At 41.7% G+C, this 21,970-nt stretch overlaps 2 protein-coding genes across 2 annotated transcripts in view; one reads left to right on the forward strand and one right to left on the reverse strand.

Annotated features, from left to right (window-relative positions):
* The window catches only part of abcc4 (ATP binding cassette subfamily C member 4 (PEL blood group)), a gene marked incomplete at its 5' end in the record, with an annotated part of 31,792 nt that extends 19,245 nt beyond the window's left edge, over positions 1 to 12,547 (reverse strand). Inside the window, 7 exons of the mRNA XM_080526790.1 lie at positions 1,213 to 1,338; positions 1,854 to 2,017; positions 4,233 to 4,322; positions 4,837 to 5,061; positions 5,170 to 5,290; positions 10,073 to 10,183; positions 12,474 to 12,547. Coding sequence (XP_080382916.1) covers positions 1,213 to 1,338; positions 1,854 to 2,017; positions 4,233 to 4,322; positions 4,837 to 5,061; positions 5,170 to 5,290; positions 10,073 to 10,183; positions 12,474 to 12,547 — 911 coding nt within the window. The remainder of the gene's footprint in view (positions 1 to 1,212; positions 1,339 to 1,853; positions 2,018 to 4,232; positions 4,323 to 4,836; positions 5,062 to 5,169; positions 5,291 to 10,072; positions 10,184 to 12,473) is intronic.
* A 6,222-nt stretch (positions 12,548 to 18,769) lies between these two features.
* Positions 18,770 to 21,612, forward strand: cldn10a (claudin 10a; the record flags this gene model as incomplete). Its single annotated transcript, XM_080527327.1, is given in 8 exon segments — positions 18,770 to 18,859; positions 18,863 to 18,878; positions 18,881 to 19,004; positions 19,006 to 19,250; positions 19,702 to 19,863; positions 20,177 to 20,258; positions 20,402 to 20,500; positions 21,471 to 21,612. Coding segments are annotated over 8 exon segments (960 nt in total).
* Positions 21,613 to 21,970: the final 358 nt, after the last annotated feature.

Here is a 21,970-nt window from a genome sequence, read left to right on the forward strand (position 1 = left end):
ACTTTGAACTCCATACTACATTATGGTGAATAAACATTTTAAGAAAACAAAAGAGAAAGTACTTATTCTAATGTTTTTGTGGCGGGTAGTTTGCTAGCGAAACAACATCACGTTGAACGTGTCTCATTCTCAGTTAAGCAACGCACGCACACATGAGCGAAAGGAGAGACGATACTTCCACCTGTGTTATTGCCAGTTTACTGATGCTCACAATAAGCATAAAGTAATAACATCTTAACTAGAAGACACACAAATGGATCTGTCCCTCGCATACCGACGAGGCAAGCAGACTACCACCGCATCACAAGCAGACTAACGAGACGGCCGATCTGCATAGGCTCCTCCCCCGACCTGGAGGAGAAAGGGGAGGATTTCTCCCCTTTCACTTGACATGCTACATTAAAATGCTCATAACTTTTTAAAATAAAGGGCTATCTCAGTCATTCAACCAGTTATGAATAGCTGAGAACTTCTAATTTATGGAAATATAAAAAAATGAAAATGTCAAAATGCCACCATGTGAAGGGTTTTCCCAGGCCACCACACATATTACAGTATCATAACTACTGCAGTGCACACTACTGGATTATGTTGAGGAACCAAAGCCAAAGAATGTTACTCCTGTGTACTTGTACAGTGAGATGTAATAAACATTTTGGTTCTGATTAATAGGGCAACCAGCTGGATTGCATCATGGGGGAGTTACTAAATTAGCATTAGGGAAAGAATGTTTGAACATTTCTGTACCATGACACTCCACCTTCTGTAGTCTTTGACCTTCTGTGGAAAAAAAGGCTGGGTCTGCTTAACAACTGACTGAGTTATAATAATAGCAACATACACCTTGGTCAAACAGTGACTACTGTTCTTTTCTGTACCTTTCTCCAACAAGTGAATTGAATTTAGAAAATTAGTAGTGGTGTAAAACGGAAACTACACTTGCCAGATGCGTATTCCAACAAGTATGAGTGTGGAGCGTAGCTTCTCAAATAGAAACAGTTTCTATTTGAGGCACGGGGGGGGGACGGGGGGGGACGACGACGATGACGACGACGACGACACAGTGGGGGGGGGGGGGGGTTGGGGCCAGTGTAGTTTCTGTGTAAGATTTGCATATTTACAGGGAAACGAGAGAGAATCTAACCGTAACCCTCACAGTAAATAGTGTGCAGACAGAGGACATTAGCTTTAGATAGTTTTTTTATGTTTTACCTTCGAACTTCATTGACCAGTGCTGAGAAGGGCTTCTCCCAGGCGTACATTTTGATGATTCTGATTCCCGACACCACTTCATTCATGATGCGGATTCTATTGTCAGTTAGGGCAGCAGTCTTATGCCTGTGAGAAAAAAGAGACAGCCAGACAGTGATTGATTTAATTGCCATGATAATAAAGAAAACAAACAATAAATCGGGCTCCAGGGTTCACAACTTTCTCAGTAAATCAAGTTTATTGCCAGACGTCTTAATGAGCTCTAAACACAGGCATTGCTTTATACTGGGGGTAACCATTATATAGATCATGAAAGCTGGCCAAAGGTATATCATAGATAAGCTACACAGGTTTCCTGTTGAGCTAACTAGACCATCACATGACATTATGGGTCAGGGAGCAGCCAAGCTCTCGAGAGTAGGAAGGGAAAAAGTGCAATGTGAACCTATTGACTGTTGAGATTGAGACATTCTTACTTCCAGGCTAGTCATTTACTTGACTTTTTAATATTTCTGTCTCTTGTCAGATGCATCATGTCAAAGACAACGTTTCATCTTGTATATATGTGATAGACAATTATGTTTAGATTATTTTAAATCATATTATGTGTGTGTGTGTGTGTGTGTGTGTGTGTATTATACCTGAACTTGGAGAAAAGTCTTCCAAACAAACTTTGCAATGGCATGAGGAAGAACAGGATGGACATGCCTGCTAGGCATGATGGGCCGATCTCTACCCACAGCAGCCCCAAGATAACTGCTGCCTCTATAGGCCCCGCCCACAGGAAATGCAGGAAAATAGTCACCTGTGTTCAAGAGGAAAGTCATGGTTACAGTGTTTCTAAGGACCAGAGCTTGATAAGATATACAGTACATTAAACATGGACTTCTAGGAGGTTAATCTACACAGGGTGGAAATGTTTATGAACATGTCAGGTGTACACTTGACTTATGACTCACTCCTGCACTGGACAGGGGTGTAGCCAGTTCTTTTCCAGGAGGGGGACACAGAAGGGAACAGTTCAACAGTGCTTTTGTTGGCTACATTAACTCTTTCACCTTGTAAGCAAGGTGCATATGACTTTTTCATTTTGCACTGCCAACATCAAAATTCTGATTGACAGAATTGTTTATGATATTCTCATCAACATAATTATGTCATGTGCAATTAGTAAGCTCACGAACAGTAGCCTGAGTCATATTAAGCGGGTGCAATGTATTGTGCAAGAATAACACTATTTACAGCGCTGTCAATTTCAGATTCAGATTCTATTTAATTGTCATTGGCATAGTACAAGTACAGTGACAACGAAATGCATTTGGCATCCAGCCAGATGTGTGCAATAGTGCATCGTTTATAAATATTGCAATATGTATTAGTATTATTTTTTAATAATGATAATCAATTCGTGAACATTTTTCAGATCACAGACATATCTGCCGATATTGACTTTCTTTTTGAATGAAAAACAGATATTTTCTGATATTTCACTGTTCTGTGCCTTAATGAAGAATTCTTGAATATCTCCCCTTCTTTTCATTGTTAAGTCTACCTTGAGAACAATTACAAAGAAAGTAACTTCAATTTAAGCGGTTGAAAATGATACTTTCCTCGACTTTTAATGTTGCATTAACGTAATATAATTAATTATGAAATATATTTCCACATCCTCATACTGTTCATCTCTCTCTCTTTTTATTTTATTAAACTATGAACTGTCTGAAATCTACCACCACCCCCGCCTTTAACTGTAGTGTTATAAAAAAACATTTTTTTGTTTTTTTCTTTCTTTCCTAGCACCAGGGGAGCCACCCCTCCTAAATTTCGTTGTTTGGTACCTGTACTGTAGCAATGACAAATAAAGTCCATTCCATTCCATTCACTATGTCAATTACGGCTGTATGCGCGAGGTATGTGAGAAATAAAATGTCATTGACATTGCTTTATCTTGTAATAATGATTTGATATCGTTCTCTCCTATAATATGAAACAGGTGACCCATGACAACATTTTTGGAATGTTGCATTTCACTGCAGCCAATCCTGAAGGAAGTGAGATTTCCTCTCACCCAATGACGATTGCGGCTGGGACCACCTGTGGTCTTTGGGTTTCTTGATTATTTTGAAGTCAGGCTCTGCCTTTACTCTGGTCAAAAGATCCCCTCAAAAGGGTCCTGAGATCCCTTCCAGGATGAGTGACCACCTCTGCACAACTGGAGATGAACCCAGCTTGCTCTCTACCAAGGAGAAATCCAACCATGGTACCGTCAGCACAACAAGCTCTACGCATGAGAACATCCAGGAGGGTGTGTTGGACTCAAGCATCTGATCAACTCCGTAAATAGACAACAAATCGCTTTCTTCCTCGAACTATTAGGGCATTGCATGTTTCTCCTAACCATTACAATTATGTTAATCTTTATTGATCGTTGCAAATTCCTGGTGTGTTTCTTAGCATAGTACAATTCCATTGTTATAAAGGGGTTGTTTCTCTTTCAAGAAATACAATGTGGCAGGAGGGGATGGTGGGGGGGTAGAGATTATCACAGTTGGCTTTTCAAGTTGTTAATTTGTCTGCCGAGAGGCACGATGACCCTGTAGTGACAAGCCGAGAGTGGCATAGTGACCTTTATCAGAATTTCTTTAACAGTCCGTTACTAAGAAACAGATCTCTCTACAAGCCCAAAAGAATGTACTGTTTCGCCCCAGGTGTTGGTGCACTGATTAAAATGAAACTCCAGTGTAAGATGCCAACTGGGCGCCGTGCCAGTCAAAGTAACAACTTAATTGAGCTTGTACACAATCCATTTCCCTTCAGATAGTGCAAGACAGTGCGAACGTCAGCGTGAACGCAGACACATCAAGGTTCATCAACTTCGGTCACAGTGCCGATACAAGATTCCGTCTGCATGCTACCTGGAGATCGAAAGGAGGTCTTCTCATGCATGCATGGCTTTGTTGTTTTAGCCAAACAGACTAAACCACAACGGACTCGAGGGACGGACGACAGGGTTCACAAACCTCATCAAACTTGTTGACGTCGTTTGATAGAAGATTGACGATTTGGCCTGTAGTGGTTTTTCCCATGGCTGCACTGCTGAGGCACAGCGCCTGGGGGTAGGGCACATTCAGCAGCAGGTTAATTGCATGAATAACATACATCAAACTCAATCATTAAAAAGACAGGACGGGTATGATCTAATGCGAAATCATCCATTATGAAAAATGAAGCGATAACAACATAGACCTAATTGCCCAAACGAGTATAGGAGGAAAACTCTTAGGCTGTGTTTATGAAGCCTTTACTAAACGGAGGATGAAGCCTGAGGAGGAGCCAGACTGTAGAGGGTGCACCCATCCTCCTCTGGCCAACCCAGTTCAAGTTCAGGTCATCAGACATTTGTTTGGCTGTGGTCCGATTCTCTAACCTTCTTAGCAAAGAGTATATTTGTTCACTCCCCCTCATGGATCTTTAAGTAGGGAACAAAATATGATGGAATTCCACCCTAGCCCAGGCCTCAATCATTCTCGTTATTCTTAATGCATCGGGGGAATGAACGAGTGAATGACCGTGTGGGGTGGGGGATATTGTACCATAGCGTTTGGGGCAGTTTGTCCTACTGACCTTCCTGTAGATCATGTGACACATGGCCACTCGGATCTTCATACCCGCTCTCTGGACATGGAAAAAGTAGAGGTGGTGGATAATGGTCAATCCTAGGGCGGTCAGAGAGATACCAACAGCATAGCCACAGGCCTCATACAGCGCATCCGTGTTATCTGGGTCATAATACTCAAAGTACTCGATCAGCTTTCCCAATAACACTGGCTGGGCCACCTTAAGCACCTCCTTTAGTGGGGGAAAATACAGAAAAAAAGATTGTAATGATGTGGCATTATTTAACAGAATGAAATTAAATGCCCTTGCCTTACATAAGACAGAAATGTTTCTATGTACCTCAAAAAAAGTGAAAATCCCCAGAACGGCATAGGGTTTCCAGTAGCACTTGATGATGGCTTTGGTGAGTTTGGGGTTGCGGAGCTCTTTGGCAGCCTTCTGCACCTCGTGATCCCAGAGTCTATAAGAAGGGTACACAACCTTCATGTCACTTCACTGCAGTTTTTATTCTGTATCACACAAAAAACGAAGACTCAACATGGGGCTATAGTCACTCGTTTGATTGGTCGACAACTGTGAGAGATTATAACAGTAGAATGACAATAACATCAATGACAACAGTTCAAGATCAAAGTGCATCATACTAGGTACTGGGATACAGGGGAGAGTGTAAGACAAGACAGTGAAATTCTTACTAGCAAGCTATCTTTGAAAACACAAGAGCAGCACAGCAAGAAACCATCATCAAGTTTGCAGATGACACCACGGTGCAGGGTTTTTCCTGCATAGAGAATTTTGAGGCGGCCGCCTTCGTCATATTTCTAGCCGCCTCCAATTCTCGACAAAACTCTGACGGTCGTATTTTCTACACTCGGTGGATTTCTGTCATTTCTAACTGCAATTGCGGCACTGAGCCGACGTGGTGGCGGGGGCGCTGTTTCGCAAATAAAGTAGCTTTCATTTTTGCTAGCGAAATAGCTGATAGTTCAAGGAGAATCAAGGAGAATACATATTTGAAAGTACAGAATGCCTGAGAGCCTTATATTGCATTATATTACATTATATTTTGATTGGTCATCTCATCTGGTGCCTGAATATTGTGTTTTCCTTCACATAAATAATGACATTTCTACCATAAATTGATGCAGAAAGGTCACAAATTGGTGCATATCAATTCACCAGAATGCAAGAAATTAAGTGTTTGATGCTCGTTTAAGGACCCCCAGACAGCCCCGCTTCATGGGTCCCCCCCGATGTCAAACACCACTGGTACCACCTCCGCCTCATTTTGAGCCAGGAAAAACCCTGCAGTGGTAGGCCTGATAAGTAACAATGACGACTCGGCCTACAGGGAGGAGGTCCAGCAACTGGCAATGTGATGTGCTGATAACGACCTGGCCCAGAACACCAGTAAGACCAAGGAGATCATTGTGGACTTCATGAAAACTAGAGACTGTGTGTGTGTACACTGTACACTCCCATCTACATCAACGAGCTGGAGGTGGTGCATATCCCCAGCTTCAAGCTCCTGGGTGTCCACATCTCTGAGGACCTCTCTGGGACCCTCAACTCCTCGAGGCGCAGCAGCGCCTATACGTCCTGAGGAGATTGAAGAAAATGTCTACCACTGCACCATTGAGAGCACCCTAACCAACTGCATTACAGTGTGGTATGGCAACTGCACTGTGTCCGACTGGAACGCAACGGGTGGTGAAAACCGCCCAATGTATAATCGACACCAAACTCCCAACCAGGCAGACCGGTGTCGGTGGAGGGCGGTAAGCATCATCATGGACACCTCGCCCCCCAGCCACGGTCTGTTTTATCCCCTACCATCTAAGAGACTCAAGAAATACAGGATCCTCAGGTCCCATACCAGCAGGTTCCAGAACAGCTGTCACTCTGATGAACAATACCCCCCTCACACACTCTGTTGAACAATACTGCTGTTTGCACACACCCTTGGTCAATGTGAACACCCAATTACCCTTTGCACTACTGCTGTTTGCAAATACTACTTTTGCACATTTGTACATACATCTTGATTAGCCTCTAATCTAATCTTTATACATCTGTAGTGTATACACCATACTGTACATAGCTTACTGCTATCCATCTCCTGTAGAGACCTCTAACTACCGTACTGTACCTTTCACTTATCATTATCATGTTTTATATCACTATTTGCACTTGGTTAGATGCTAAACTGTGCTGTCGTTTCGTTGTCTGGTAGGCTACTTGTACTCTGCCATGACAATAAAGTTGAATCTAATCTAATCTAAAACGTAGCAGAGAATACAATTATTAACACAAGAATAATATTATTACTATAGGCTATATAGTACAAAACACAGCAGTGGCTCATGTGGCATTTAGATTACAGTGCGTCTGAAAGACATACGACACAGCAGCAGGGCACCAGGTAGAAAGTCCTACTGCACCTTCATAGTGGTACTGTAGTAACAGTGTGTGGTGTGAAGGCTGTTGCAAAGGGTGTACATAGAAGACAGTTGTGAAACCAGAGTGGCCGCACTGGTTGGTAGAACCGGATTCTATTTTAGGGCTTTCACACCGGCAAAGAACCGTGCCGGTTCGCGTTCGCGTTCGGAAACCTCTGAACCTTGGTGCTGTCTGGCGAACGAGCCCGCGTTCATACCAGTGTAACCTGAACCATCCGCGTCATCAACGCTGGGTGATGAAGGGGCGGGATAAACAAAACAATTCACAACTAGATGGCAGCTACTTCACTGGAAAAGAGGATAATATCTTCCACTACTACAGTATCTGAAATAAACACAATTTTCTGTGAAACAAAACAAAAGACACTTTCTATGCGTTCTTTTACTAATCAGCTACTCCATTACTGGAATAGAAATGGCTTACGAAATTCGCGTGCGCGCGTGTGTGTGTGTGTGTTTGCTGAGCATGTGAGGAAGATAGAGAGAATAATGACACTTTTGATATTGTTTTTGATCACTAATGATTAGATTTAGATTAGATTACATTTTGTCTACTTCCTCCTTGCTGGTCTCTGCAGCCTAGAATAGGACACACCCACTGACGACGTGACTGTTCTACGTTTTGGTTCGCGCTTGAGAACCACTATTTTTTGGTGCCCGCTGCGAACCAACTTTTCAGGTTCCGAACCAATTGAGCTTCGGTCTGAACGTGCCGGCCGGTTCCAGAGAACCGGCACGGTTCTTTGCCGGTGTGAAAGCCCTATTTGAGACCCGAACCAGATTCTATTTGAAAACAGGCGCTTGTGAATGCTTGCAGGCAAACGCATACAGTACACGTGATTTACAATGTGATACAGCAGCATTCTACATACGTATGTAGGGAAGCCATTCCATTCCATTGTCTGTTGAATTCCAACAAAGGCACACCTCATTCTACTTGATGAGTGATTAGGTGATCACCTGAACCGAATCTTGTTTAACATGGAAAATAATAAGAACCACTGCTGTCATCACTATCCTCTTGCAATAGGACCAGCTGGGTGGCAAAAACAGTGTTAGTAGTAGGCTACCTTAAAAGAAATTGAAATAAAAACTATTGACCATGCCAAGAGTTGAAAAGAAAAGTTTTTAGTGAGGAAAAGTAGGGTTAAATTCTGACTTTAGTCAAAGATAGAAAAAAGCCCTTCATCAATGAAAGGCAAAGAAGAGCCAAGCTAAGGTTTGCAAAAGACCATAAAGATTAGACCGTAGAGGACGGGAGTAGCCAGGAGTCAATGCTCCATGCCACACAGCCAGCTCAATCAAGGTGTGGAGGACCATCAAATCAAGACCCTGCCAGGCCAGCCCAATCTCCAGACCTGAACCCTATTGACAACTTCTGGAATGTGATCAAGAGAAAGATGGTTGGTCACAAGCCATCAAACAAAGCTGAGCTGCAGGAGTGGCATAAAGTCACCCAACAGCAATGCGAAAGACTGGTGGATAGCATGCCAAGATGCATGAAAGCTGTGATTGAAAATTCCAACAAATATTGATTCCTGAACTTCCTAAGTTAAAACATTAGTATTGTGTTGTTTAAAAATTAATACAAACTTGTTTTCCATTGCATTATTGGAGGACTGATAACTCTTTTATTCTGCAAATAAATGCTCTAAATTAGCTACAATCTTTTTATTTGGAATTTGGGAGACATTTTGTCTAGTAGCTTATATACAATAAACAAAAATGTTCATTTTACTGAAACACATACCTATGAATATTAGAACCAAAGAAACTGATAACTTTGCAGTGGTCTCTTCATTTTATTAGTATCATTATCATTTACTAATTTTAAAAAATCCAGAGCTGTATGTATATATATCATAGGATTTTTAAACAGCGTGGTGCTGGACTGCATTATCAAAACCTGACTCCTTTTTTAAACTCCTTGTTTATTCATGTAAAAATACACTGAATTAATTGATAGTTACTCAAATATAGATTTTCAACTTGAAATGTTTACATAGTTGTGCTGCCAAGTCTTTGGTGAGAACAGTCAACACTGTAGGATATATCATCTCATGCAATCTAAAGCTAGACCTATTGGACATCATGTTTTCATAATCCTTTATGTCTTTTGCACATCTAATTTTGTTTCAATTATTTGACACAATTTCAAATCTGCCTTCCCACAAGAACTAGAGAGACACAGTTGAAATGAGCATGTAAACAATCAGCTCTGTTTTTGAATTACACACCAATTTGTCACAATTTCACACATGGAAAACCTCTAAATGCATCTCAGTATAGTTAATGACTTGAACTAAATGATTAACGAGAGATTGAGAGAAGAGAGGTTTACCTCATGGCCCTTCAAGATTCTTGTTTTGGCCCAGGGCATTCATACATCAAGTCAAAGCAAAGGCATGTAGGCCTAGGTCAGTCAGGAAGTTAACGATCTATTCTATGTACATCATAAAACACTTAGGCTAATGCCAGCATTGGGGATAAGGGCATGAGTCTGATGAAGCAGTGATCCTTTTGAAAATGTTTGCGTAAGTGTACTCTGTTTTATTACAGTTTGCCTGCTTATACTGTCATTAGTCAGCGGTTAGTCAAGCAAAGGTTAGGCCCATTTAGGCTACTTGTTTCACTCCGAGAAAAGAACATGTGTCCTGCTCCGTAACAGCAAAGCTTACCTGAATCTGCACCTGCCTGAAACCTAAATCTTGGTAATTTCAGACTTAGTTCAGATAGATAATCATGGATTGGTTAATAAGCAGAGATTGCTTTGTTTGCCTTACCTCTGAAGGTCCTCTCCCAGTTTCTCAGAGCCATCCTCCGGGAGCACTTTGTACATGTCATCCTCCTCTAACTGCCGCTTGTACCCAATTCGGAAGAAAGGATTCAGCCACCTGATGAAAAAAGAGTGAACAGGGGTTAGAGAGAGAGTAAAGGCATGGGGGAGGGAGGTAGGTGGTGTGGAGAATAAACCATCAGTCAATAGGGTGATCAAGGTGGCCTGGGATGGTCCAGTGGTCTAGCATCGTGGACTTAAGTACACACATAATGCCAATGTTGGCATGGGTTCGAATCCGGCCCATGCCCTGCAGACATGCCCTATTCTCCTTACTTTCCTGTATCTTCACTCTCTCTATCCAATAAAATGGAAAATATGACTGGGACTGCCCCACTTAGAAAAAAATATAGCTTCTTTATTCATTCTTATTGCAATAAGGAGAGACAAATCGGTCAGTGCAGAGAAAATGGCCTGCAGAGTCCTAACATTCTCTCTGCCAGTCTCTTCTCCAGCAGGACACTTCATAGAAGGACACAAACAACAGTAAATCCAGATAAGGGTGCAGCTGGTTATGAACAGTCTCAAAAGGTTTCCTCGCCACAATCCATCTGGCACTGCCATTCAGACAAAATATTTAACATTTTGGAGAAATGAAACCCTTGCACATACGAAAAACCGGTTGTCAGCAGTCTGTCAACGACAGTACGTCGGTGAGTAACAAACGTACATTGAAGATAGTCTCTAAAGAATTTAACAATAGATAGGTCACCAATGTATTGAATGTAGTAGGGTGTTTGGAACACTGAGTCAGCATGAGACCATGAATAATGGAACAGACTCTCCCATGTTTGTGCGTGCGTCTGCCGGGTTTATGCAATATACCTTACACTTGGCTTACCCATTTCAACCGATATTAGATTAGATTAGATTAGATTCAACTTTATCGTCATTGCACAAGTACCAGACAACTAAATGCAGTTTAGCATCTAACCAGAAGTGCAACTAGTGATATAGTGCAAAACACTTGTGAACAACAGTGAAAATTACATAGTCATAGTGATCAGGTACAATATGGCAAGTGCGGTAGTTAGGCCTAAACGTAGGCTATACACAAGAGATGGATAGCAGTAATCTATGTAAAGTTAAGGTAGCTATGTATGTAGCAGTATGGTGTATAAGTAGCCTTGAGAACCGATGGTTCTCGAGCCTAAGGGCCCATAGCCTGTTTCCGTAGTGTGAGGCGGATATGACACTGGTATGTCACAGGTTCTTACCTCCAATCCAACCCTTAATGCTGAGTGCCAAGCAGAGAAGCATCGGGTACCATACCACTGTTATAGTCTTTGGTATGTCTCGGCCAGAGATCAAACTCACAACCTCCCAATCTCAGGGCGGACACTCTAACCGCAAGGCCACTGAGCTGGTGTAGTATGGTCTATGTATGAATTAGAGACTAATATCAAAAAGAGGTATGTAAAAACAGGTATCTGTTTGACTCAATCCATAGTTTTGCTCTCAGTCTATTAGAACCACCATATATTGTTTATTTAGGCTACAACAGCCTGTGTGTGTGTCTCTGATTGATGATGAGGTCAAGATATTCACGCAAAGGGAGATGGACAACTTGGCACTGATTACAGACATTTGGAACACTTCTGTAAGTAACTCCATTGCGGGTTATAAGCCAGGAGTCAACATCACTGTTTTCATGTTGTTTGAATGTGACTTTCCATGGTGGAGCAGGCGACAGAACTGTGTATTTTGTGTCCGCTTTTGACTTTTTTTTTTTTTTACTTAAGCAAATGACTGATGTTTACCTCTAAAAACACTTTGTATGACATATCATATTGCTTCAGATGTGTGTGTTCCTGGTACCAAGCATGGGGTGGGGAGATCCTATGAATTTAGTACCACCATTTGATCCAAGATTAAAATGAGTCAGCCGGAAATTGTGATTTTATGGAAAAATCATCCCGGCTTCAGTGCAACATGCCGGCGGCTAAATGTGCTTCACACACCAGAAAACCTTTGACACACTACTAAAAGCACATGCGTGGAAATGATGTTAACAAAACTGTGACATTCTATTTACTCGCTACTCATTCATTAACACAAAGCTTCCTGTACTGTAACAAACAAACAAAAACACTTTCGTTTCTGATTCTACACAGCGAGCTAGCTAGTGTTGAAAAGATGAACAAAACAAGAAAAAGACACGCAAACTCATACAAGCCTACGACATGTTGGAGAAAGTTGCAATTCAATAGTTTGCAGGAAGTGCTATACAAATAGAAGTTATTATTATTATTATTATTATTATGATTATTATTATTATATACGAGGCAACTTGGGCAAGACGACACGTCCAGGTTTACCAGCGTGGTAAGGTATGGTAGACGACTCACCAGAAGAACACCTTAGATAACAGACCGGCTGTTGCCATTGGGTTCCTCTTCGCATCTGCTTTCAGAGGCTCCATTGTGCCTCCTTACTCCTTTGTCTTGGCCAAGTTTACGCGTGCAACCGTATCTCCCCCTTTAAAAAAAATAAAAATAAAAACCGGATACAATGTGATATTATGTAACTTTCTTTCAAGCATGTGGAGGGTGACGCTCGAGACCGCCACTAGTATGACTTCCAGAGGGGGGCTGACTGACTGCTGGCACCTCTGCGTGGCGTGCCAAAGACTCATTCCGAGTTGAGCTTCAGTGATTGGCTTGAAATCATTCTCACCATGTAACTGGCTGTCGGTCGATAAATTGATGGTTGTGTATGAGAGGTTATTGTTTTGACATGTTGAGGTTAAAATTTGAGCTTCAACATCTTGGGTTGTTGAACTTTCGACCTCATATTTGAGGAACATAGGATAATAAGATAGATAAGTCTGTATGAGAAATATAGTATTTATTATTATAATATTTAGTAGTTTAGTATTTAATACACATTTAAGACACATCTTAGAGTGTGGTAACACATTATTCCTACTCGAAATACAGAATTGAAACCTATGAACTGACTGTGACCCCCTGTGTGAATATACTGTACAGTACAGAAACAGTGAAACCATGACAACCCATCTGATCAACTATCAAAGATCTAAGCCTGGATAATTTGAACCACAGCGAGAGCAGCAACAGCAACATGCTTGACAATAAGCATTTCTGGTAACAAAGTGGACTCTGACCCCTTCCATTATATTGGAAAATGGAAGTGCAAGTTGCCATAAATCAGTAAGTGTACCACTGCTTCTCTCTCTCTCTCTCTCTCTCTCTCTCTCTCTCTCTCTCTCTCTCTCTCTCTCTCTCTCTCTCTCTCTCTCTCTCTCTCTCTCTCTCTCTCTCTCTCTCTCTCTCTCTCTCTCTCAGATAACCTACAAAAGGTAACCTAATGATAGAGCGATGATGATGGATGACAGATACACTGTGACAGACTCCAGGTGGTTTCCTCTGCAGATACAATGGGCCTGCTGAGAGAAAAACACGCTCTCACTCCCCCTCCCTTCCTTTCCCCTCCTCATTACCCTTTTCACCAAGGGGAGGAGGGTGTGGTCTGGGAATCTTGAGGAAGGAGAACAGTCACGTGTCTCTTTAACCCATTCTCGTTACTACAGAGTCAGACAGCGAGAGACAACCAAGGGAGATAATGCTCTGCTGGTGGATTGGCTGGAACCAATACAGCAGAGTCATTCAATCTTCATCTAGCTGTTTAGCTAGCGATAGCCTTAGCTAAGGGAGAGCAGCCAGCAGGGGATTACAGGGGCCGCTGCTCAGTTCAGCTCAAATAGATTCCCACACTTTTGGGACCTTGTGATAGGCATAATCTTTTGCATACATTTTTTTTTCCGTTGTCCTCTTCAATTGCTCTTTCACCTCTTGGAAAAAAAGGACACTTACAAATATATATATACATACACTACCGTTCAAAAGTTTGGGGTCACTTAGAAATGTCCATATTTTTGAAAGAAAAGCACTGTTTTTTTCAATGAAGATAACATTAAATTAATCAGAAATACACTTTATACATTGTTAATGTGGAAAATTACTATTCTAGCTGCAAACATCTGGTTTTTAATGGAATATCTACATAGGTGTATAGAGGCCCATTTCCAGCAACCGTCACTCCAGTGTTCTAATGGTACATTGTGTTTGCTAATCGCGTTAAAAAGCTAATGGATGATTAGAAAACCCTTGAAAACCCTTGTGCAATTACGTTAGTGTAGTATATTTTACTTGAACACACACACATACATGAATTGTATAGTATGGGCATGTATTATTTGCCTTTTGACTTGCATAAGTTCTGTAAGATACTCCTGGCTGTTCTGTGACAAAATGGATGACCTGAATTGACTGTATCCTAAGATGGCTTCTGACCTGAAGTACTGACCCCTTTTTCACACCTCAAGCATCTATGTGACTGTGATAGGATCATTGTTGTAGATATTTGAATACGAAAGGACATAAAGGGGAGAGCTCAGGGAAAAGCTCTCTCTCTTATTCACCCCAGCTGACCATCAGACCAGAATCCAGCTTTGATATCTGTATACTTTTGTACTTTAAATAAATCTTCTTAAACTCAGAATTGATTCTTTGATTCATAACCAACAAAGGTAATTAACTTCATAAGCACAGCTGAAAATGGTTTTGCTGGATAGAGAAGCTATACAAATGGCCTTGCTTTGAGCTATCTGGAGCATCACATTTGTGGGTTCGATTATACTCTCAAAATGGCCAGAAAAAGAGAACTTTCATATGAAACTCGACAGTCTATTCTTGTTCTTAGAAATGAAGGCTATTCCATGTGAGAAATTGCCAAGAAACGGAACATTTCCTACAACGGTGTGTACTACTCCCTTCAAAGAACAGCACAAACAGGCTCTAACCAGAGTAGAAAGAGAAGTGGGAGGCCCCGGTGCACAACTGAGCAAGAAGACATGTACATTAGAGTCTCTAGTTTGAGAAATAGACTCCTCACAGGTCCTGAACTGGCAGCTTCATTAAATGGTACCCGCAAAACGCCAGTGCCAACGTCTACAATGAAGAGGCGACTCCGGGATGCCTGGCCTTCTAAGCAGAGTGGCAAAGAAAAATCCATATCTGAGATTGGCCAATAAAAGGAAAAGATTAATATGGGCAAAAGAACACAGACATTGGACAGAGGAAGATTGGAAAAAAAGTGTCATGGACAGACAAATCGAAGTTTGAGGTGTTTGGATCACACAGAAGAACATTTGTGAGACGCGAAACAAGTGAAAAGATGCTGGAAGAGTGCCTGACGCCATCTGTCAAGCATGGTGGAGGTAACGTGATGGTCTGGGGCTGCTTTGGTGCTGGTAACATGGGAGATTTGTACAAGGTAAAAGGGATTTTGAATAAGGAAGGCTATCACTCAATTTTGCAACGCCATGCCATACCCTGTGGACAGCGCTTGATTGGAGCCAATTTCCTCCTACAACAGGACAATGACCCAAAGCACACCTCCAAATTACGCAAGAACAATTTAGGGAAGAAGCTGGCAGCTAGTATTCTGTCTGTAATGGAGTGGCCGGCGGAGTCACCAGATCTCAACCCCATTGAGCTGTTGTGGGAGCAGCTTGACCGTATGGTACGCAAGAAGTGCCCATCAAGCCAATCCAACTTGGATGTGGTTCAGGAAGCGTGGGGTGAAATTTCTTCAGATTACCTCAACAAATTAACAGCTAGAATGCCAAAGGTCTGCAATGCTGTAATTTGCTGCAAAGGGAGCATTCTTTGACGAAAGCAATGTTTGAAGGACAAAATTATTATTTCAAATAAAAATCATTATTTCTAACCATGTCAATGTCTTGACTATATTTTCTATTCATTTTGCAACTCATTTGATAAATAAAAGTGTGAGTTTTCATGGAAAACATGAAATTGTCTGGGTGACCCCAAACTTTTGAACGGTAGTGTATATATATTCTCACCTACAGTAGCATTGGTTGAACTTTGTTTGACACAGTGCAGTCATGCTGTCTAGTGACAACCTAGCTACTCATTCAGTTATTTTATTATTGTTGTAGCAATCTTCACAATCACTACCTCCCACCTTTGTCATTTGTGCGACACTGTATGGTTGGACTTGGTCACGATTGAATACTGCATCAAACTATTTTTGTACTCCTTAAGTCAAAACCGATCATGTGTGGCTTGATTCTCAATGTTCTCAATGAAGGAACAAAAGTAAACATACGTATAGATAATAAGATAAACATATACAATAGTCATTCATCAGGTTAAAGGTGACTTTGTTATGTCTCACTTTGTTCAAATGAGAGGGGTGACAGATTGTTGTCCTCTTCATCGAATTACCGTAGTCCTGTTCCAGTATGGGATGCTGGGCTGTAGTCATGGCAGCACTCACACTGCTTAGTCATTGGAGCCATAGAGATATATAGATTGCTCGGCAACACTTCTCTGAAAAAACATACCCAGGTGACCAAACGGCAATTATCAGGATAATGAGCACACCACATCCTCAACTCCCTTGTTTATAATTCCATGTTGTTCATAGCACAGCCCTTCCCAAATGCTTGGGGGACTCCAAAATGATTTGCTTGGGAGACTCCTGCTCACCTAGTTCAGCATAAAAGATAGCATTTCATTCATGGTTGTATTAATTTGGTTGGCTTTTTCTGACACACAGAGGAACCCGTGTTCTATTTTAACTTGCGTTTGGACCTGTGTAATTGAGACATTCTGTTTAATGAGTAAACAATTATTTTTAGGTTTTTTTGTTTTTACTGGAATGTCTTGGAATGTTTACTGGAATGTCTTCGGTTACTGAATGTCTTGCCTCACTTACTAGACTACTGAGAGTTCCCTGGGGATTGTTAAAGTTATTCAATTACTAAACGTTGAATGTACCCTTTTCCTCACAGTGTGAAGTGAGTTTGGCAAGGTTCCCTGTAGTCTCAGTAGCATGAATCAAAACAGGCTGCTTAATGTGATTATCAGGTAGATATATATATATATATATATGTTACGGTACATGTGGGAATACGGTACATGTGGGAAAACTAGGGTTAGGGTTAGGTGCTACGTCGACTTGGTACATGTTGGCATGTCAAATTAAAATTTATGTCTAACCCTAACCCTAATCCTAACCCTAACCCTACCCCTACCCCTAACCCTAACCCTAACCGTAGCACCCTAGCACCTGCTAGCACCTAGCAACTGCTAACCCTAGTTTTCCCACATGTACCGCTTTCCCACATGTACCGTAACATATACTGTATATAACTTGACCTGTTCTACTAAATTGGTCAGCATTACAAATAACAGACTGAGTAGTAGGCTTTCCCTGAAGTCTCTTTGTATAAAATATGTTTGGTCTTTTTGGTTCCCCTTGTAATGTAGAGTAGTTTCTGATCTGTGTATTATCACCCACAGGTACTGTGTACTGCTATCACCCACAGGCATAAGGCTAATCTAACAAGCTAAATATGATTACAGTTTTTCTCTATCGTTTTACGTAACATGATTAACATGATTATGAAGTATGTGTGTTGATCTCTGTCTCTGTCTTTCTCACATTCTGCAGCAATAACAACCAAGTGTGACAATCACTGCTAACCTTTGCTGAAAGATCAACTGCCTCACCATCTCTCTGCTCCAGGACAACCAAGAGGAAATGAGACAGGGTTACAGAGGGAATAGGCAGGAAACAGAAGACTGTGGTCTGCAGTATTTTCCCTGATTCTTTGCACATCATTTGTTTTGTTAAAATAATAAATTTTATTTATATTTGCTTAGTTCCAAGATCCAAATGTCAGTGAGAAACATTGTGCACATCTCTTCATCCAACTGAGGACTATCAGAAAAAGTGAGATTATTATATTACAATTTATTGTAATATAAACTACACTCACTGAGACTGCGTCTCCTCTCTTGCCATCTTTCCTTCATTCGAAAAAACATTAACTTGTGAATAGAGTACTTTCTCACGGACAGGTTTCTTGCCAGTCTTAGGTTCACACTGTCAGATCATTTCGAAGGAGATGGGGAGGGCATTACTTAGACCATTGGTTATTTAGGACTGCTGAGATTTTCCCTTATGACTCAGTACTCCCTCATGTGGTTCCTGCAAATAAATAACAATAAAGTGTTCACCACTAGGTGGCGTCCTAATTCAATAGACACTGGTAAACTAGTAACATACATTTCAAAATGTTTTGCTCTAAATTCTGTATCAGGGGCTCAGATTGAATCCTTCACAAAGCATGAATTTTCCAATCTAGTATTATGATATATAACATATCACAAAAAAGTCTCACAAAAGTCAAAGCGACTTATGAGATTATTGAGTCTTGTTCGTCTTGTTCTCATTATATGTTGAACAGTTGCTTATTGTCCTTTTAACCACACACATGTCAGTTCCTTCTCCTTATTTCCTGTTCGGTCACATACATTTAAAATCCTTTCAATTAGTCCCATCCCCTGCAGATCTACTCACTGACCCTCTGAATGAGTGTTGTGGAGTGATGTGTGTGTGTGTGTGTGTGTGTGTGTGTACACACATGACTCTATCTATGTCAATGAGAGACGGAGGAGAGAGAGAGAGAGAGATTTGAGATGTGTGTGTGTGTATGTGTGTGTGTGTGTGTGTGTGTGTGTGTGTGTGTGTGTGTGTGTGTGTGTGTGAATGACGTGTGCCAGAGGATGATGTGTGCCAGTGAATGATGTGTGTCCTGGGGATTGGTCCGCAGGTGGAGGTGCAGAGGCATGGACACAGAGCCCTCCCAGTTGAGTATAAACTGGGCTACAAGATTTGAACCACTGACGCACTTCACCCATTCACCCTGGACTGCCTCTGTTCTGCTGCCCATCCACCATTCATACCAAGACACACAACACGACCCATCTTCCCAGAACTGCTGTTGCAAATATACCAACTAACTTGAACCTGTTCTTGAACATCTGACCAGTATACACTGAAGAAGATGAGCAACATGGCGACAGAGATCGTTGCCTTTCTCTTGACCATATCTGGGTGGATCCTGGTTTCATCCACATTACCTCTTGATTACTGGAAGGTTTCTTCAGTGGATGGGACAGTCATCACGACAGCTACCTTCTGGTCCAACCTGTGGAAGACCTGCGTCACCGATTCTACAGGAGTCTCCAACTGCAAGGACTTCCCCTCCATGCTAGCACTGGATGGTCAGTTCAAACTTTATCGCTGTGTGTGTGTATGTGTGTGTGTGTGTGTGTGTGTGTGTGTACGTGCGTGCATGCGTGCGTGTGTGTGTGTGTGTGTGTGTGTGTGTGACACAGATGTCTTACACGTTGAGCACCTGTTCTCTTGGATGAATGACTGGCTTTGAAAAAAAGAGCATTTGGAATTTGATAACTCAAATCCTGTATTGGCTCGAGCCCAAGAGTCACCACAACATTCACTACCAAAGGCCAGAGCAGCCAGAGCAGGGTGTTCAAGATGCCATGTCAGGGAAAGCTCTTACAGTGCCAGTGTGAGGGAATTTGAGAAAGTCAGGCGTTTGCGAAAGTTCCCAGGGGTGTTATAACTCTCTGTCTCTGTCTCTCTCTCTCTCTCTCTCTCTATCTCTCTCACACACACACACACACACACACACACACACACACACACACACAGCCTATATCCAGGTGTGCCGGGGCCTGATGATTGCAGCTGTGTGTCTGGGCTTCTTTGGGGCCATCCTTGCCCTGTTGGGGATGAAGTGTACCAGGATCGGGGGCTCTGAGACCACCAAGGCCAGGCTAGCCGGTCTTGCAGGTCTCCACTTCACACTCAATGGTTGGTACATGTTACTCATCAGCTATGCTAGCTGCAGTACCTCAGAACCCAGTGCTGTACCTCAGAACCCTTGCACCCTTGCACTCAGTGTGTTACCATACAGCCATCAGTTCTCCCTCTGCCTTTGTCATAGATAGAATGTTGTAGCGAAGGTAACCCAACATTGATAATACTGGTGCTAGCATCAGCCCCTTTTAATTGTGTGGTTTGTTTTCTGATTTGTGAACCTTTCCTATCTCGTGAACCAGCTGAGTTGGCCTTTCGACTCTGTTATTTTTAAGGCACAGTTACAAACTGTCTGTTTTCTCTGCAGGGCTCTGCTCCCTGACTGCATGCTCCCTGTACGCACACAGGATCACATCAGAGTTCTTTGACCCGCTCTATGTTGCCCAGAAGTAAGTGCACGGAACTCCTGATAGTTTTGTCATTGAGCATAATTTCATAAGCCATCATAAGGAATGTTGAGGTATTATGTAGCTTCCTTATACAGTATATACAGTCCACCAAGATGAGAACATTTGAACTATCTTCTTTCTAGGTTTGAGCTGGGTGCAGCACTGTTCATAGGCTGGGCTGGGTCTGTGCTATGTATCTTAGGAGGTCTCATCTTCTGTCTATCATTGACAGAGGGCATCAGGTGAGTGTATTTGTGTGTTACTGCGAATAACATCTTAGTCATTTGATTGACATGTTATAGCTTTATGTATTCAATGTGTTCTAGTAGTATCAAGATCAACAATAAAGTTGAAAATATAAACACCGACAAGATATCTATAAAGTGGGAGAGACGGCTCATTGTGAAACCTGACCTTCAGTAACTCAATGAAGCAATCTCATTCAAACTGTAATTAAATTGTTTAACTTCTGGAGTATCCGGGGATCACTCTCAACATCTTGTCTCATAATGATCAGACTAAAGGACACATATGTTGATGACTGAATGTTGCCTTTGTTACCATAGTGTCTAGTATCAGCATATTTACCTGAAAGTCACCTTGAGTGAAACGGCCTAGGGAACTACTCTTAGGGGGGATGAGGTAACAGAGCGTAACCATGACTACAGATGGCCTATATCTGGAGAATTCTCTGTCCCCTGAGATTTAAATGCTTTTACCATCAAGCAGTAAGGGCAATGTCAGATGAATTAAAAAAAAAAAAAAAAGATGTTAAACATGTTGTCAGTTAAAAGCAGTTCAATTAGCAGTAGGCTAGTTGTAATAATTAAATAAATATGTATTTAATATGACCAAATGACCCTGGTATACCTGTAGTGATTGGGCAAAGAAATTGGCTGGCAGATCATCAACTGAGACCATCTTTATCCCATGATCCTTTAGCTATGATAATAGTAACTCAATACAAAGATCCACAATAATGCAGTGAGTGGTCCTTGGTGAGAGGAAGGAGAGAGAGAGAGATGTTCTTTTGCTTCAGGTTTGGATGAGGGGGGGGCACCTAGGGGGCAATTTACCGCAACGCTGCCTACTGTCACTTTGATCAAATAAGAAAAAAAATACTGAAATGAGATGAATTAATTGAAAATAATGTTGAGACCAAAGATCACACCGAAGACCACACTTCTTACTTGCTTTCTGTTGTCCCCCTAGTCGAACAGAGTACTCTTACAGTGGTGCTACGTCTTTAGTAACCACACGCAACAAGCACAGCATGTCTGGCAAAAGTTTCCGCAAAGACCCTCGGGACCCAGCTGATTCTTCCAGGCAGTTTGGAAAAAATGCCTATGTCTGAGCATGGATGGCTGACATATTTGATGTCCATGAACTTGTCATATGGGGTGACCATGAACTTGTCAAATAGGGTGACCATGAACTTGTCAAATGGGATGACCATGAACTTGTCATATGGGGTGACCATGAATCGGTTTCTATCATCATATTTAAACTGTCATATTTGGTGATTCTGGACTGTTTTACCCTGATGTGTCAAATGTGTGAAGATTCTATTAGGAAATTGCACCTATTCAACCTCATCCCTCCTCTCTTCAAATGTCTTCCCACTCCATTACGACACTGACTCCTATGGAGGATTCAATGGCCTGACAACAATGTTATGCATGCCACCTGTTTTAGGTTTTATTTTCCATAAT

The sequence above is a fragment of the Nansenia antarctica genome (assembly GCF_963989245.1).
Source record: "Nansenia antarctica genome assembly, chromosome: 3".
Taxonomy (NCBI): domain Eukaryota; kingdom Metazoa; phylum Chordata; class Actinopteri; order Argentiniformes; family Microstomatidae; genus Nansenia; species Nansenia antarctica.